Source organism: Lepidochelys olivacea (genome assembly GCF_965140295.1).
Source record: "Lepidochelys olivacea isolate rLepOli2 genome assembly, chromosome: 4".
NCBI lineage: Eukaryota > Metazoa > Chordata > Testudines > Cheloniidae > Lepidochelys > Lepidochelys olivacea.
In genome coordinates, this window is record NC_140414.1 from 144,598,388 (window position 1) to 144,615,794 (window position 17,407).

At 51.3% G+C, this 17,407-nt stretch overlaps 1 protein-coding gene across 2 annotated transcripts in view; it reads left to right on the forward strand.

Moving 5' to 3' along the window:
- Window positions 1–2,237: 2,237 nt before the first annotated feature.
- The window catches only part of RAB11FIP5 (RAB11 family interacting protein 5), a 107,419-nt gene continuing 92,249 nt past the window's right edge, over window positions 2,238–17,407 (forward strand). For both annotated transcript variants that reach the window (XM_084627317.1, XM_084627318.1), the window contains exon 1: window positions 2,238–3,044. In XM_084627317.1, coding sequence (XP_084483443.1) covers window positions 2,620–3,044 — 425 coding nt within the window. In that variant the 5' untranslated portion in view covers window positions 2,238–2,619. The remainder of the gene's footprint in view (window positions 3,045–17,407) is intronic.

A 17,407-nucleotide genomic window follows, 5' to 3' on the forward strand; every position in this document is an offset into this window, starting at 1 on the left:
AGGAATTCTTCCGCTCTACTCAGCGCTGATTAAGGCCTCAACAGGAGTATTGTGTTCAGTTCTGGGCACCACATTTCAGGAAAGATGTGGACAAATTGGAGAAAGTCCAGAGAAGAGCAACAAAAATGATTAAAGGTCTAGAAAACATGACCTATGAGGGACGATTGAAAAAATTGGGTTTGTTTAATCTGGAGAAGAGAAGACAGAGAGGGGACACAATAACAGTTTTCAAGTACATAAAAGGTTGTTACAAGGAGGAGGGAAAAAATGGTTCTTGTTAACCTCTGAGGACAGGACAAGAAGCAATGGGCTTAAATTGCAACAAGGGCAGTTTAGGTTGGACATTAGGAAAAACTTCCTAACCGTCAGGGGGGTGAAGCACTGGACTAAATTGCCTAGGGAGCTCGTGGAATCACCATCATTAGGGATTTTTAAGAGCAGGGTGAACAAACACCTGTCAGGGCTGGTCTAGAGATAATCCTTAGTCCTGCCTTGAGTGCAGGGGACTGGACTAGATGACCTCTAGAGGTCCCTTCCAGTTCTCTGATTCTTTGATTTAAGGTGTGAAGAAATTTGATCTCTGCATCCTATGCTGAGGTGACATGTACCCAGTCAATATGGGGAAAGTTGAAATCCCTCATTAGTAATGAGTTTTGTAATGGTCTGCAGTATTGCTATATTCTTATTATTCAAGCATTGAATTACTATCCTTAGTGATTCTATGGTACAGTTTGGTTCATTTAAGATTACTTCACTTGACTCTATGCTTTCTTTCACATATAGGGTATGTCTACACTGCACTCTAAACCCGGTTCTGTGGGTCCTGCGTTTGTTGAGTCAGTGTTTCCAAACCCCCGTGCTTGAGTGTATTGCAAATCTGGGTTTACAATTGCTGGACCTGAGTCTCACAGCCGTGCTAGCGTGTCCACACTGTGCCACACAGATCTTCTGATCTGGTCTTGGGTTGACCTGCATTCACACTAGGGTTGCCAACCCTCCCGGTTTCATCATGAGTCTCCTGGAATCACACTCTATCTCCTGGAGGCTACTGCAGCCAAACTGGGAGATTTTAAGCACTAACAGTCCACTGGTGCAGCAGGGCTAAGGCAGGCTCCCTTACCTGCCCTGGCTCTGTGCCGCTCGCAAAAGCGGTCGGCATGTCCCTCTGGGTCCTGGGGAGGGGCAGGGGGTCTCTGTGCCCTGCCCTCACCCCAAGCACTGACTCCAAAGCTCCCATTGGCCGGGAACTGCGGCCAATGGAAACTCCGGGGGCAGTGCCTGCAGGCAGTGGCGTGCGGAGACCCTTTGGCCCCTCCGCCTAGGAGCCGCTGTCAGAGGGATGTGCTGGTCACTTTCATGAGCCGTCCGAGGTAAGCGCGGCCCCCTCACCCCCTCCTGTACCCCAACCCCATCCCATCGCGCACACCCAAACTCCCTCCCAGAGCCCACACTCAAACTCCCTACCCCAGCCCAGAGCCTGCATCCTGCTCCCCCTCCTGCACCCAAACTCCCTCCAGAGCTTGTACCCCACATCCCCTTCTGCACCCTAACCCCCTGCCCCAGCCTGGGGAAAATGAGAGCAAGGGAGCCACAGAGAGAGGGGGATGGAGTGGGGGTGGGGCCTCAGGGAAGGGGCAGGGGAAGGGTCTTTGGGTTTGTGCTATTATTAGACAGTTGGCAACCCCAGTTCACACTGCAAAATGACTGGGCTTTGACCCGAGGGACAGTCGGACTTGGACTCTGACCCAGTCTCCTAGCGGGGTCTTAGGATCTGAGTCCTGAGCGCTTGCTGACCCCAACCAGGCTGATTTGTGTGTGGACGGCAGTGGGGCTTGGGCTCCCACCTGGCAGCGTCGCCAGACCCAGCCAGAGAGAGTTCCAGCTCCCTGTTCTCGCCACCCTGTGACTTGTGCTGTGTCCACACAGCCGGAGCGACTGGCCCTGCCTGATTGCCGTGCAGCCTGACTCAGGATTTGGGAACGCTTGGGCTGGGCAAGGCTGGCGTCCAGCCCTCCCCCCAGGCTGGGCCACGCCGTTGCTCTTCCATTGCACTTCTCGGGAGCCGGAGCAAAGAGCGCGCCCGGGCCTGGGGAAGGAGCGGCCAGGAGCGCAGCGGCTAGAGGGCTTGCTTTGCCCCTGGCCAATGCATGCACCGCCCCGGCAGGAGGAGCCTGAGCAGGGGGAGGGGATCTGGACCTGGCGGGGGCGGGTCCGGTCCAAGGCCCGGTTGCGGCAGCTGTGCGAGCCGCTGAGCGAGTCGGAGGCGCAGGGCGGCCCGGGGATTTGCTTTGCTGCTGCCTCCGTTCCCCCCCCCCCCTTTTTCCCGGGGAGGAAAGTTACTTCGCCGCCGCGGGCAGGGCGTCTGCAGCCGCAGGGAGCCTCCCTCTTTCCCCGGCGAGGAGGTCGCACCGCATCGTCCTCGCAGCGGGGAGCTTCTCCCTTCTGGGCACTGCAGCGTCCCCGCCAGGAGCCTCCCGGGTCCCCCGGGGCTCCGGCCGCCTCGCCCGGGGAGCCGGGCTGTGCCTTGCAGCGGGCCCCGAGCCGGCGCCGCAGAGACCCGTCCTTCCGCAGGGGCGCCCCGGGGAGCGGGGGACGCGTCTCCCCGCCCCGCCCGGAGCCATGTCCCTGCTGCGGGTGGCGGAGCCGGAGCCGCCGGCGCAGCGCTGGCTGCCCACCCACGTCCAGGTGACCGTGCTGCAGGCCCGGGGCTTGCGGACCAAGGGAGGGGGCGGCGGGGGGAAGCCGGGCACCAGCGACGCCTACACCATCATCCAGCTGGGCCGGGAGAAGTACAGCACCTCGGTGGTGGAGAAGAGCACGGGCAGCCCGGAGTGGAAGGAGGAATGCTCCTTCGAGCTGCCCCCGGGGGCGCTGGAGCTGGGGGAGCCGGCGGACTGGGGCGGGGGCTCCCCCCGCGGCCAGGGGGGCTGCGAGCTGGTGCTCACCGTCATGCACCGGGCGCTCATCGGCCTGGACAAGTTCCTGGGCCAAGCCACCGTGGCCCTGCAGCCGGTCTTCAGGGAGAGCCGCTCCATGAGGAGCCAGTGAGTATCCGGCAGGATCGGTCCCCTTCCCCTGGGGCTGGGTGTCGGGGCGAGGATTGCATTTACCCCCGTGTTGCAACGGCATCGCCCCCCCCCCCAATGCAAATCCGTCCAGGCTGCAACGCACGCCCCACTTTCCGCATTGCAATCTGCTAGCGCTGGGTTGTAAAGTTAAGACACCCCCCCCCCCCAGCCCTTTGAGCCGGGCAAAGCCCATGGGAGTTGAGTCACCCCTACGGAAATGGGTCTTTCCCCCCCAACTCCGGGCGGGGTGGGCGAAAAGTTCAAGCAATCGCGTGCAAGAAACGTCCCCCATGAACTTCCTCGGCCCCCCGGGTCTGCGTGGCACGGAGCTGCCTGGCGGCGCCCCAGATGTTGTGAGCCCACTTGCTGGAGCTGGTTGGCCATGGCGCAGCCCGCGCCACAGGAAGCTGGGTGCGGTTCAGCCTTTTACAGGGCTCCCTCCCGCACCGGGAAGACTTGGATCAGCTCCTGCTGAAATTGCTGCAGCGGGGTCTCCCCATCCCTTCTGGGCCAAGGGGGTTTCAAAAAAGCTTTGAGGTGCTTGGCTGGCAGCTGAGTGTTTTTTGTGTTTTGTTTTTTTTTTTAAGCATCGGGTTGAATGCAAACTCGTCTTTCCGAGAGTTGGGCGTGTTTCACAGCTTGCCTGCACCAAATCCTAAACATCAGGGCGTCTAGCCCCTTCTGATCACTTAGGCTTGGCTGGCCTGCGTGAGTCTCTGCAGAGGGGCTGGGCATAAGCTCCACTCTCCATCCATTGGGTAGCGTCCCTCTCCCGGGCATGCCAGGAGACCGAGTGGTGATCTTGTGGAGACCAGGATTAACAGTGTTAAAGGGGTCAGAACATTGCTTTCCCCAAAAACCCAAACAAATCTGGTTTGTTTTTGCTCCACAGCACAACAAGGCTCTTGGGGCTCTGGCTTGCCTAATACGGGCAGTTTTTGGTGAAGAGGGGGGTGGGTTGGTAATGATGAAAAAAGGGAATAACTCTCCTCTGTGTAGTTCAGCAAATGCTCCCAGAAAAATAAGTTGATCGCTTGACTCTTACATGGGTGCCGAGGTGAAGAGATTGGAAGAGCGGATGGTTCGAAAGAGAAGTCCTATTTAAGTCACAAGGCAACAGTTTATCTGCAGGCTTGGAGACTTGATTGCTAGATCACAACCATTTGGAGGCAGTCCCACTTTAGTGTGTGTGAGAGAGTTTAACTTTTTTAACTTTAACTAAATTTAACTTTCAGTGCTTCTTGCAGCTTGCTCTGGGCATTGATGGATCATACTCTGGACAAGGTTGGAATGCACAAACTCTCCATAAGGAAACCAATGCCCCTTTGTCAGAGTATTTAAAGAAAGTGATAGTGCAAAGGGAGAGGCCTTGTGTCCCCACCATGCTAAATATTTAATTAGGGAAACCCAACAGTGTTAAATAAACAGAGTGGGCTGGCTTTACTTTGGCTCAGATCCTGAAGCTGGGTAAGCATGTGCTTAACTTTGTGCACAGGAGTAGTCCCACTGAATGTGGGAATGGAGCCTAAGGCTGGAAGCTCTTTTGCGGCAGGAGCGATCTTTTCGTTGTGTGGCTGGACAGTGCCTAGCACACCTGGCCCCTGATTTTGAGGTCCCTGGGTGCTATTTTAGCAACAGTAACAAATGTACCATACTGCTGTTCTCTTGTGAACCTTTTCCAGTGTTTACATTTTGTAGGCTTTTCCTCTAGCTATTTTGCCTGCCATTTCTTGTGACTTGCTCAGGAGCTGGCAGTGATGGTGTCTCATGTGATAACTTGCATCACAGCAGTAAGATTACTTTGGTGTGCAGCCCAAGTAGTGGGCTCCTGCCCAGTAACTCTGCTCTGCTCATCTTAACCCTTTTCTTTGCTTAGGTTTGTTTCTTTGAAGGTGTCATATGGAGCTGTGTCTCTAACCCAGCTTAAGTTGTGGCACTGGCTGAATATACATACAGCTTTATAATGTTGATGTAGAAACACCCTAAACGTAGGTTAAACCAAACCTTGCATCTCAGGACAACATGGAATAACCAAACACTGGCTGCTTTTATTGATTGATGGCAAAAGCAACTCTTTAAGCACTAAATTGCACAAGGGAAGAGCTATTAAGCTATTGGGGCGGGGGGTGGGGAGGGATAGCTCAGTGGTTTGAGCATTGGCCTGATAAACCCAGGGTTGTGAGTTCAATCCTTGAGGGGGCCATTTGGGATCTGGGGCAAAAATTGGGATTGGTCCTGCTTTGAGCAGGGGATTGGACTAGATGACCTCCTGAGGTCCCTCCCAACCCTGAGATTCTATGATCTGTGCCATCACACACCTGAGATTGTCTGGGGCTAGACATGTGACAACTGGGAGCTTTATGGGATAGTGGGAGGAAAATTCAGGTGCTCCAGTACCAAAAGCATAGGAGACTCTCCATTCATTGTCAGCAGAGTAGGGGCTAAGACCCATAGCTGAGCAGTTCTGATTCTGTTTAATGAGGGGGGTTGTTGCATAAATGCTAGCTAGTTCAGAGCAGCGCATTGTAACTGGGAGGTCTGCCGTGCTGGATAACAGCGGAGCCATTTGTAGATTTTCATCACAAGCATCAGAGTGCAGCAAGTCCTGTACAGTGGATAACTACGTCAAGTGACTCCTGGCCTCAGGTGCTTGCATTCTTTAGGCAAGTTGGTGCAGCACAGAACAAGCTGTAAACTGTCACAGAGTGAATACTTCATGGGGCCCATATGGACCTTGGGGAGTCTCTTTGGAGGAGACAGAGGTTGCTTAGCAAACCATCGCGGGAGACTGCAAGCCTGTGGGTTGGTATGAAATGGCGCAAAACCCTACAAGTCTGAGGAGTTAGTTCAACAAGCTGTGTTATACAGTAACTTATAATTGCCTAACTTGGAAGTAAACTTTCAAAGTCTGGTTGAATCAGTTGCAGACAATTTTGTTTGGGAGAATGTCTGCTAGTTTCAGGTAAAAATCAGCTCAGTGCTTTGAGGCCACATCGCTGACTGCGCAGCACTGTCTCCCCAAGGCCGTATGCCTCAAGACAGACATGGAGCCTTCAGGAATTCATTGAGAACTGAACTACCGTATCATTATATGGTGATGTAAATGCAACTGGAGCTTTGCAGTGGCTGCTCACCCTGAAGAGCTTACAACCAGTGTTATGACAGGATGGGAGATGATAAACTGGGGGTGGGTGGGGAGAGAAGGCAAGGGTTACAGCAGTAAGATCAAAGCCTGGTTGCATAGGTTAATAAAATGTGCTTTTTCTAAGCAACTCTTTTTTGAGAAAAGACACAGTCTGTGTGTTAAAGGTCTCAAAGAAGCATCTTGAGGAGGAATAGCAGGTAGGGTCAAGGAGAAGGTCTAGGGAGTGGGGGTGGCCTATATGACAGGAAGCCATGGAGACAAAGACAAGAGTGTAATAAGGAATCATGCGTGGAGCAGAAACCGTGACAGTTCCTAAGTGCTGTGCTCCCATAGCTAAATGCCCTGACTGTTAAAAGAAAGCTGTGCCTTATTTCCAATTTGAATTCGGCTGGCTTCAGCTTTCAGCCAGGGGCTCTTGTTCCACCTTTCACCACTGGATCACAGAGCCTTTTGGTACCCAGTGTTTGCTTATACACTCTAATAAAGTTGCCTCTCAATCTTTTAGGTAAACTAGACAGGTTGAGCTCTTTAAGTCTCTCCCTGTAAGGCAATGGCTGCAGCCCTTGCATCACTTCTGTGGCTCTTTACTGCAGCTTTCAACATCCATTTAAAAATGTGGACACCAGAACTGTTTGCAGTGTTCTAGTAGAGAGGCTTTTTCCATTGGACCGTATGAACTGGAACCATAAACTCACTGAACATTAAATCCCACCAAATGAGGGTAGATCCATCCCCATCATCGTATCCACTCATTATACTCCACACCTGAACATAGCCATTATATGGACAACATATCTCAATGTCTGTACTTTGACTCGTTAAACTTTTACCCCCAATCGGGGAGTTTGCAGATTATGTTTTCCTTACGCCACCCGTTCCTAAACCAAATTTCGCACCCATTGATAACCTGTGCTTTATTCCCTGATAACCAGAAACTTCTGTGCTTAAACTCTGTACTGTTTTCTTTTTACTTCAACATTATCTTAATAAAATTATTAAATCTGTCTTGCCAATGCTATGTACAGAGGTAAAATCACCTCTCTACCCACTGCTCCCCTGTTTATACATCCAAGGATCAGGTTAGCCCTTTTTGTCACAGCATCACAGCCAGAGCTCATGATGAGTTGTTTGTCCGGGATGACCCTTAAGTCCTTTTCAGATTTCCAAACTGGATACAATTAACTTAGGCTTGAATAAAGGCTGGGAGTGGATGTGTCATTACACAAAGTAAAACTATTCCTCCATGTTTATTCTCCCCCCCCCCCACTGTTCCTCACACCTTCTTGTCAACTGGTGGAAATGGCTCACCTTGATTATCACTTCAAAAGCTGCTTCCTTCAGAGCGGAGTGCCCGGCCAGCAGCTGCCCTCCAGCTGCCCAGCTCTGAAGGCACAGAAGTAAGGGTGGCAATACTGTGACCACCCTCCCTCCCCCCCCACACACACACTAGCCTTGCGAACCCCCCGCCCCCCCATGACCTGTTTTGAGTTGGGATCCCCACAATTACAAGACTGTGAAATTTCAGATTTGAATATCTGAAACTGTGAAATTTATTATTTTAAATATCCTATGACTGTGAAATTGACCAAAATGGACCGTGAATTTGGTAGGGCCCTAGATACGAGTACATCGGACTGCTTCTTTCCAAATACAGAACAGAAAAATGTATCGAATACGTATGCCTCTTCTACATTATTAACAACAATTTTACTATTTTGGTGAATGGGCCTAGGATTACTTTTGTTCCTAATATACATTAAAAAAACCTCTGTTATCCTTAGCCCTGTCAGCCATGGATTTTTCACTGATGCCTATAGCTTCCCTTATCAATTTTCTACAATTAATAACTTATATTGATTAGTATCTATTTCCCTTATTTCCTTTTGTTATACATTGCTTTTTTATTTCTAATTGGTGCTTTCACTTTGCCACTGAACCATGATGGGCTTTTAGCCAGAGTTGTCCTTTTTATTGGTTGTGGCTTTTTGGCACTCTAACAAGCCCTTCTTGAAGGACTTTCAGTTTTCATTCACACTCTTCTGTCTAGCTCTTCCTTCCAATCAATTTGCGTATGATTTTCCTCAGCTATGGCAAATTAGCCCATTTGAAGCACCAAGTATGTAGGTGACTGGTTAGGATGGACCTCTGTTGCCCATATTGAATGCAGTCAGGTCATGATTGCTGGTCCCTAGGCAACCACCAACTTCCAGGCCATTGATGAATTCAATTTTATCCATCATAATTAGGTCCAAATAGTTATCTTGCACTGGATGCAATACCTGGTGTTAGAAAACTATAATCCAGGGGTGACTAAACTTACTGATCCTCCGAGCTGCATATGACAATCTTCAGAAGTTTGAGAGCCCAACAGGAGATGCTGCCGGGGCTAAGGGCTTCAGCCCTGTGAGGAGAGGGGTCTTAGAGCTTCAGCACTGTGGGAGCCACCTGACCGGGTTTGGGATTTCAGCTCTGCTTCTGTTGAAGTCCTGAGCCCGGGCTGAAGCCCTGAGACCACCCTCCCTACTGCTCAGAAGCCAGAAGCAATGTGTGAGGGGGACATGTGGGGTCCCGTGCCCCCTGCCCCCAATTTTTGCCAGGGTTGGCTGGCCCCGCTCGGTCACATGGTGCTGCTGGACCCCCTCCCCGCAGGGCAGCTGCTGAAGCCGGCAAGCTGGGGGCTGTGCCTTGGGTAGAGACAGCGGCAGGGGAAGCTGGTGCTTTTGCTTCTCCCTCCCCCCAAGGAGCTAAAGCAGAGGCCCCTCCCTGCAGCTCCCAGCTGTTTGCCGCTGCATCTCCCTGCAGAGCTAACACTCAGGACCTGAAAGGAGCGGTTGCTGCGGTTGGGGGGGGGGGTGTGTGTGTGCCAGGATGGGAGTGTGACTCAAGCTGTTGGGAGGGCTGAACCTTTAGATTGTGCCCCCCACTCTCAGCAGATAACAGTCGTCTCTGGGAGACTCCCCTAGCCCCACCCCCTGCCGCAGGGCAGAAGCCCGGAGATCCCCCTCTTCCCTTCACCCCACCCCAGTCTGGTAGGCGGCGAATGGGGAAGGCGGGGGGCTCTGGGAGCCACACTTCAACTGTAAAAGATCTGCTCGCAGCTCATGAGCCGCGGTTTGTCCACCCCTGCTATAATCTGTCATTTTTTAGAAACGTTAATTAAACATAACTGGTGGTGGTTGTAGCCGTGTGGGTCCCAGGATATTAGAGAGACATAATATCTTTTACTGGATCAACATCTGTTGGCGAGAGAAACAAGCTTTCGAGCTTACACAGAGCTCGTCTTCAGATCCCTGAGCTGACCTGGAGAAGAGCCCTGCGTAGCTTGACAGCTTGTCTCTCTCACCAACAGATCTTGATCCAGTAAAAGATATTACCTCACCTGCTTTGTCTTCCAAGTGTTTGTGATGGTCTCAGGCCTCAGTTTCCACTTCCTATCTGTTTCCCTGTGCTGTACCCTCTCGACACATCTTTGAAGCAGGGAACCATAGCTCTGCCCTGGAGAGTGGGTACCGCATGTCTCTGGAGACGAAGCTGCTTCCTTTCCTTTTAGGACCCCTCCTAAACTCTGAGGCTGATTCCAAGCTTGCCGAATGGTCCCAGCTGCTTTCCATTATCCAGGTGGTGGTGTGGTGGGCGAGGTAAAATGAACTGCCTCAGTCCACTTCCAAAAGAACAAGTCTCCGTCATGACTGCCCCCGAGACTGGTGGGCCCCTCTGGCCTCTGCTAAAGCTGCCAAGGATGAATGGGCCATGGGAGACAAACTGGTCTCGCCAGTAGAGGTGATGCCTCCAGGTCAGGGATGAGGCACATGGGGGCCCGGGCAGCACAGCGTGACCTAGCACCTCCAGTGCTGTGTGTATTTTTCTGTGGGTAACTGACAACTCTCAGGACTTGAAGTCTGGTACCGGCGTGAGAACTGAATTTAAGGGTTGGTCAAATGGCATATCCATAATGCTGCCATCCCTGTAGTTTCAGAGTAGCAGCCGTGTTAGTCTGTAGCCGCAAAAAGAAAAGGAGGACTTGTGGCACCTTGGAGACTAACAAATCTATACATCCCCTTAGTGTATAGGAAACAACAGTGTCTCACTGCTCTGGTGACTGCATTGAGCTAGCTTGCTGGGTTCCTGCTTCAGCTTACCTGCAGCATGGCAAGAAATCACGAAATGTGCACTATCCTAAAACTGGCCCCTCCCTCTCCCATGCACATCTGACCATCTGTCCCACCCTGCCACCCACTATCCAGCAGCTCTGGTTGCGCCATCTGTCCTTATGCTATTTGGACGGAACGATGCACTGAAAGGTCAAACTAACAGAGTTCTAATAGAAGCCATCAGCATTCATTCTGGTGCACACATAGTGTTTGAGACTATGGGCTCAGCGGGCTTCCGACAAATCCCGGGGCTGTGTGCCACAAGGGGTAGATCTCACAGGAGCAGAGCTGTTCTGTGTCTGTGCAAGGCTGTTCTTGTATAGCATCTTTTTCATGCAAACTATCTGCAGACGCTTCAGGGAGTTACAGTAGTTCAATTACTGAATGAAACGTCTTCCTTTGCACAATATGGGATGAAACAAAAGGAGGAAAATGTCGTCTTCTGCCCCTGAAATGTGTCAGTGAAGTGGAGAGGTTGCTCCAGATAATGAGAGCCACCCAGGCGAAGGGTGTCAAACCACCAGGGATTAGTGTGTGAAGGCCCTAGGTTAGGGAGAGGAGCAGAAGTGGGCCAGCGCAAGTCGCTAGAGGGCTTTAAACATGAAAGTCCAGTTCAGTTGTACCCTGAAAGAGATGGGGGCCTCTGGGTGTGTTTGCAGATGATGTGGTTTTGCAGGGCTCAAAAAACCTACTTCCCAGTGGCAAGCGGAAACTCCTCCTGGCAAATGTGGCTTGCGGGCTGCCTAAGCTGGTTTTATTTAGTTCAGAACTGAAGTTTTTCACTTCATTAACTTCTGTTTCTAGTCCATGTCATTGCAAAGATGCCTCCCCCTCCCCCCTGTGAGCTGTTGGGTCTTGTGTTGGAGTTTGCACACCTGCTACCTCTGCTTCTCCAGCATCCTACTTTCCCAAGCATTAGGAGAGTACAACATCCTCCCCGTGGCTGCTGTTCAGAGGGGAGGGGGTTATCTTTCAGGTTGGCGTCCGGCTGGTAGGCGTCCAGTACGTTTTTCAAGCCCTGCAGGTGTGAGTCTCTGTGAGTGAAGTGCATGTTGAATTCTGGCTTCTGATCCAGAACACAGACAGTGGACACGGCACTCCAGAAGTTCTGTATCCTGGACTGACTCTCCAGGCTTGCCAAATCAAAGACCTTTTGACTTGTATTAATCTGTTGTTATAACCTTGCTGGCTGTCCCGAGGCTGGCAGCTGGAGTTTCTGGATTGATTCTCGAATGGGCTGTAGAAGACATGAGCAATAGCGGTTAAACTCTCCCTGTGTTATGCCGAGTGCTGCAGCATGAAACCAGGTACCAACAGCAGCGCCTGTTATAATTCAGGAGAGCTGAGCGGAAGAACTCTTCTACTGTAATGCGGAGCAATCGGGCTGGGACGCCCCCCTCTCCAGTTCCAGTGGGGTTGGTGCTAAGAAAAGCCCCCAAGCATAGTCATGGCAGGGTTTGCACTCTGGGGATTTGCAGCCTCTGTCTTGCTCCAAACCTGCTGCAGAAATGCTGAGGGCTGCGGTTTATTGCTGGAAAGAGTCACTGTGCAGTGAGTGTGTATCCCAGCATGGCCGAAGAGGTCAAGAGGATGGGCGGGGAGGCAGAGATTGCTCCTGGAGGTGCCTCCGCCCCAGTGGAGTGCAGAGCTTGCCTTGCCGTCAGCACAGCAGTAGGAACTGGGACTAGAGCACCTTTGGGAGCTTCTAGGAAGAGGTTAGTGGCCTGCGTGTATTTGGAACCCCTGAACTCCCTGGGGTTCCAAGGTCACATTTCTACAGTATCAACTCAGCCCTTCATTCTGCTCAATGGTGCCCCTGATTTTAAACAAATAAGCAAGAACGGCTTCCTGCACGCTGGCTGTATGGCCGAGCAGCCTTGAAATGTTGGTGCAGTTTAACAGCCTTGGTTAAGTAGCCTTGCAAAATTGTCATCACAGCCCACCCCTTCTCTCCCCACACACCCACTGCCCCCAAGTTGCTCCATACACTAGTTTCCTTTCCCTTTGTCCCTCTACTCTTCTCTCCCTCCCCCTGACCATTACAGGGAAGTAGAGAAGGACCCCTTGCTGCTTCAGGGATGGGTTGGTAGCTGGAGGAATACCGTATTAGTCAGCTCTCTAATCTAGCAGAACAAGGTGCAACTAGGTCCAATGGTTGAAAGCTGAAGCTAAACGAATCCAGGCTAGAATAAAGTGCAGTTTTTTGACAGTGAGGGTAACTGACCACTGGAACACCTTACCAAGGGTTGTGGTGAATTCCCCGTCACCTGGAGTCTTTAAATCAAGACTGCATATCTTTCTAAAAGAGATTCTGTAGCTCAACCAGAAGTCGGCTGTATGTGAGAATTACCAGGTGAGGGTCTCTAGCTTGTGTGAGGCAGAAGGTCAGACTAGATCTGTGGTTCTCCAACTGTGGGTTGGGACCCCAAAGTGGGTTGCAGCCCTATTTTAATGGGGTCACTAGGGCTGCCTTAGATGTGCTGGGGCCAGGGCCGAAGCCTGAGCTCCACCACCTGAGGCCGAAGCCTGAGGGTTCCAGCCCTGCATGTTGGGACTCAGGTTACAGGACTCCTGCCTGGGGCTGAAGCCCTTGGGCTTCAGCTTTGTCCCGCTCTCCCCATCCCCCCCCCCCACCGTCCCCCGGGTCAGAGGGGCTTGGGCGGGCTCAGGCTTCGGTCCACCCTCTTGGGGACATATGGTAATTTTTAGTGTCAGAAGGGGGTCGCGGTGCAATGAAGTTAGAGAGGCCCTGGGCAAGATGATCACAGATGGCCGTGGTACGATGATACAGTGGGATAAGGGCCTGTGTCATCACGTAAACTGGCTCCCCCTCTGTTGTGGAAAGACTTGGTACATCTGACTAAATGCCTTTCAAAGCTGGGCCTGTTCGTGCCTTTCACTTTTAAAGGACAAGGCAGTTTGCTGGGGTAAACAGGTGCCATTTCAGTGGAGTTGATCCTGTTTATATCGGGGCTGTTTGGCCCATAGTCCAACTCTGTTTTCTGTGAACGTGCCGCCCCCCCCCTTTCCTTCCTCCCAGACCAGAAAAAAGCTGTTCTAGCTAACCTGTAGCTTAAAGTGTGCTGGGTTCCTGTACTAATCTTTCACCCCTGGAAGCATCAGTGCCCAGCAAATCCACCTCTGCATGCAGCAATGAGTTGCTTTATCAGCCGGGATGAAAAGTACTCGGGCTTGTTCTCTCTTTCACTCTTGAAATATAGGGGCTACGAACTGGACTGGCAGGAACTTGTCCATTAGGCTGGTTCCACCTGTTGTCTCTGCCTTCACCTCTTTCCAAGATGCAGGATCTACTCTTACATTGCAGCATGTATCCATCCCAAACTTCTTTCCATAACGGTGGCTCTTCCACTTGGCTTGGTTGCTGCTTAATCTGATAAAAGCATTGGGAATCCAAGCACTGATCTTTAAAACCAATCCTCCCCTGTCCTCCGATTTATCTTCTGATTGCGTTAAGCAATCTCTGTGGAATAACTCGGTCACTCGCTGTGGGGTTTCTGTTCTGTTACTAAAAGGTGCCGCTGTTCTGATTAGGAGAGAAGGAAAAACCATGTGATGACAGTTGCTCTGGAAGCAGACCGATGATGTTACTCCATTATTGATGCTATAAGCAGGTCCTGGTGGCCATGTGCAGAGAAACTGCGTGTTTCAGTTGGCGATAGGAACAGGCTGCTCCAGAACATAGGTTCATTTGGTGCCAGGATATCAAAATGCTTTATGCATCTGTGGCAAGCTCCTGGCGTCCCTATACATAAGTAGTAAGTGTCTTTTCCTTTCTTACCCTCCACACCTCACTTTATTCTTCTGTAAGTGACTGTTCCAAGGTTGTGCCACAAGGCAGAACAGGGTAAAGATCCCAGGAGCCCCAGCTTCCCATTCCCCCCCTCCTCTACCCACTGGATGTTCCTTGTCTTAAGCTGCTTTGGCAAAACTTCCCAGGCTTGCAACATCAGTTCCTTGTCTCCTTTCCGTGCGGCTGGAGTGGAATGAGACCTCTCAGAGAAACTCGACTGAATGCAGTGCCCCACCTCTGCTGGGACATGATGGAAACTCTGTGCTGCTCTGGGTTCAAGTCCCAGAAGCCATGCTTCATTCCAGGATGGGTTTCTTTTCTCCTCTTTAAAAGCTGTTGTCTGGCAAGGAGGGAGTGATACCTCAAGACTTCCCAGGGCAAGCTGTTCCTGTTCCCAAGATTTTGATGATTGTGCTTTTGACTGACTCCCGCAGCAGGCTTGCTTTTGAGTGGGCGTTGATGTGTGAGAAGAGCTAGTCTGGGGGAGAAGGGAGGTAAATATTTAATCCTGCTTGCTCTTAAATGGTTTACAGAGACTCTGATCTCAAGGGTGGCACTTTGAATCCAGCACAGGTCAGTTGTGACCAAAACGTGGCTTGTACAGAATGTCTTGGCTCTCAGACAGGGCTGATTTCAGTCTGTAGTCATACCCCTTCCAGTTCTCAGTTGTGCTGCAGAAATATCTTCCTGTCTCTCTCGGTAGCTCCTCCAGTCCCGGGTTACAGCACTGCAGTGGCGTCTGCATGGGATCCTCTAGGTAAACAGAGGCTGCCCGTCTAGCCCACGCCAAACACAGCCACCAGGATTATATTCCCTGCCTGTTGCTCTGCAACCTGTGTCACCGTCCCAGAATCCCTCCAAAGGCTCCCCCTCTGCATCAAGACCCTTCTCAGACTTTGCCTGAACCCCCTCCCCCAGCCATTTATTCCAGTCTTCATCTTCCCTCCTCACCCCATTCATCTGCTTTGTCCACAGCCGTCGCTGCACGCCCTTCCTCGCACCCCCTGGCGTGTGGGAACCCTCCCCGAACTGGCTCCTGACACTGCTGTGCCCTCGCCTTTCAGATCCCTCCGAAGACCCACTTCTACGGCGAGGCCTGAAAAGAATTGCCTAGCTACTAATGGGTTGGGAGAAGGGCGCTTTGGGGCGAGTCCGGATGTAGTAAAACCCCTCTCTTGTATCCCTCTGCCTGTCATGTTAACTCGTGAGCTCTCTCTGTGGCTAGCCCAAAGCCCTGGTGCGCTGTGGGGAGTAGGGTCATATCAGCAAAGCCACAGCATGATTAGACCCTCCTGAATGGCTTAGCAAATACAACTCCATGTGTGTCCTGTATTTTTAGATAAGAGTGGTTCCTATATTTGTCTTGCTCCTTTGTGTCTGGCTGAGCAGTGCAGGTTCATTCAGTGTAGTGCTGGCCTCCCTATCTGTGGGTGACATGCAGATCCGACGTAGTGCTTTGTGGTTAAGGCACAAGCTGGGGAGATCTGGGATCTGTTTCCACTTTGTTTCTGGTGCGACCGCTGGACGAGTCGGTTTAAACTCTCCGTGCCTGTTTCTCCACATCTAAAATGGGGAGTGGGAGGAAATGAAATATGACAACTCATGAACTTCCCGTTTGGCCCAGCTGGGTTTTGAAAAACAAAGGTGTTGAAATTCCCTTCCCTGTGCGAGGGTGGATGTCTGACTGCTGCATTGCCCAGCGTGAGCTGTGATGAAATCTTTGTTTTTTGGGACTGGAAAGGCAGCTGAAAGGGGATATTTTCGCAGTAACTTGACCACGCCAGGAAATGCCTGGCTGTGCTGAAACCCATACTTAGTAAGCCGATCCTTCGGAGTGGGGGACGTAGAGGGTATGATTATGCTGAATGCTTTGAGTGGTGGTGTATCAATTCAGATGGAATAAAAGGGGTCAAAGAGTCAGAGGTATTACCGTGACCCTGAAACTGTGCAGCCTTAAACAGCTTTAAACAAGGTTCGGGGTTTGGTATACAGAGACCAGAGTTTGTTAGTTTCATGGGAAACACACTAAGAAGCTTATGCCAAAGTTTAGAAATTGTGTGAACTAAGATACATAAAAGAGAAGATGCTAAAACACGTTAAAATGCAGTTTAAAATTGAAATGAAATGAGCGTGCAAAACAAACTTCACCAAAACCTGTCTCAGGCCCTTTCAGAGAGGATATCAGAGGTCCCTTATTGGATTGGACAACCCGTGACCGGGAGCGAAAGGGCTGGTTAGTTGTTTTGCTCAGTTCTGAGGTATGAAGGGTGGTCTCTGTTCTTGCTTTTAACAGACATGAGGGGAGAAGGGACGGGCTAGTAAAGGGGGAGGAAATGCGGCTTTTGGTGGTGATCTGGGTATTGTGGCGTCAGGTCAGCCACAGACGAATGCGCTGGGTTGGCAGGTCAGCCGCGATAGCAGTGCTGTGGGCTCTAGTCATCTTTTGGTTTGGGACATCATCTGGTTGGTCTGGTCTCTCTCCTACTGGGCCGAGCTGGATGGGCTGTTTTTTCTCACTGTGCTGGTGCTTGTGGCAAAGTTGATCTCTGGATCAGCGAAGCTAGAAAGCCGAGAGAGGATAGGAGGAGAAATAGTCAGATAGAAAGGAACACACAAAGAGACGTTGGGAGACAAACAGGATCTCCTGTGTTCCCAGCGGGGGTCTCCACTGGAGCGGTGGTGATGACCAGGTGTCCCTGCTGGCGTGCCAAGGGCTGGACTTCCTGATGATGCAGTAACCTTCAGAATCCCCAGGTGAAGGACAAAGTCCCTGGAGCAGGATGGAGGCCTAACAGCCATCCCCCTCCTCCAGGAATTCCCCAGTTGGTTCACATGTCCCATCTCTCTTTAAGAGCCCTGAAAGGGGGATGATGGGTGGAATAGTCCATCCTCCTATTTGTTCACCAATCTACCAGACCCACTGTCCATAATCTGTTAACTTCCAGTCCCCCACTTTCCTTGCTTGCCAGGTACAGTCTCAATACAGTCTTTCAGTTGTATCAGGAAAGCTGTTTGGTTCAGACTAACTCAGTCTTTGTTTTTCACATTCACTAACTTTTATAAACAATCCTAGGCACCCCTCTAAGCCGGACTTTTCTTACCCTTTCCCATCACTGTTTTTTGGTATGGCAGGTGATTGGACCATTTTATGAAGGTTCACTCCCTTCTTCCAGGGGAACTGAAAACCAGGGTATGTTTGTCGGCCCAGTTATCACAAGAGTGGGTCTCTGTC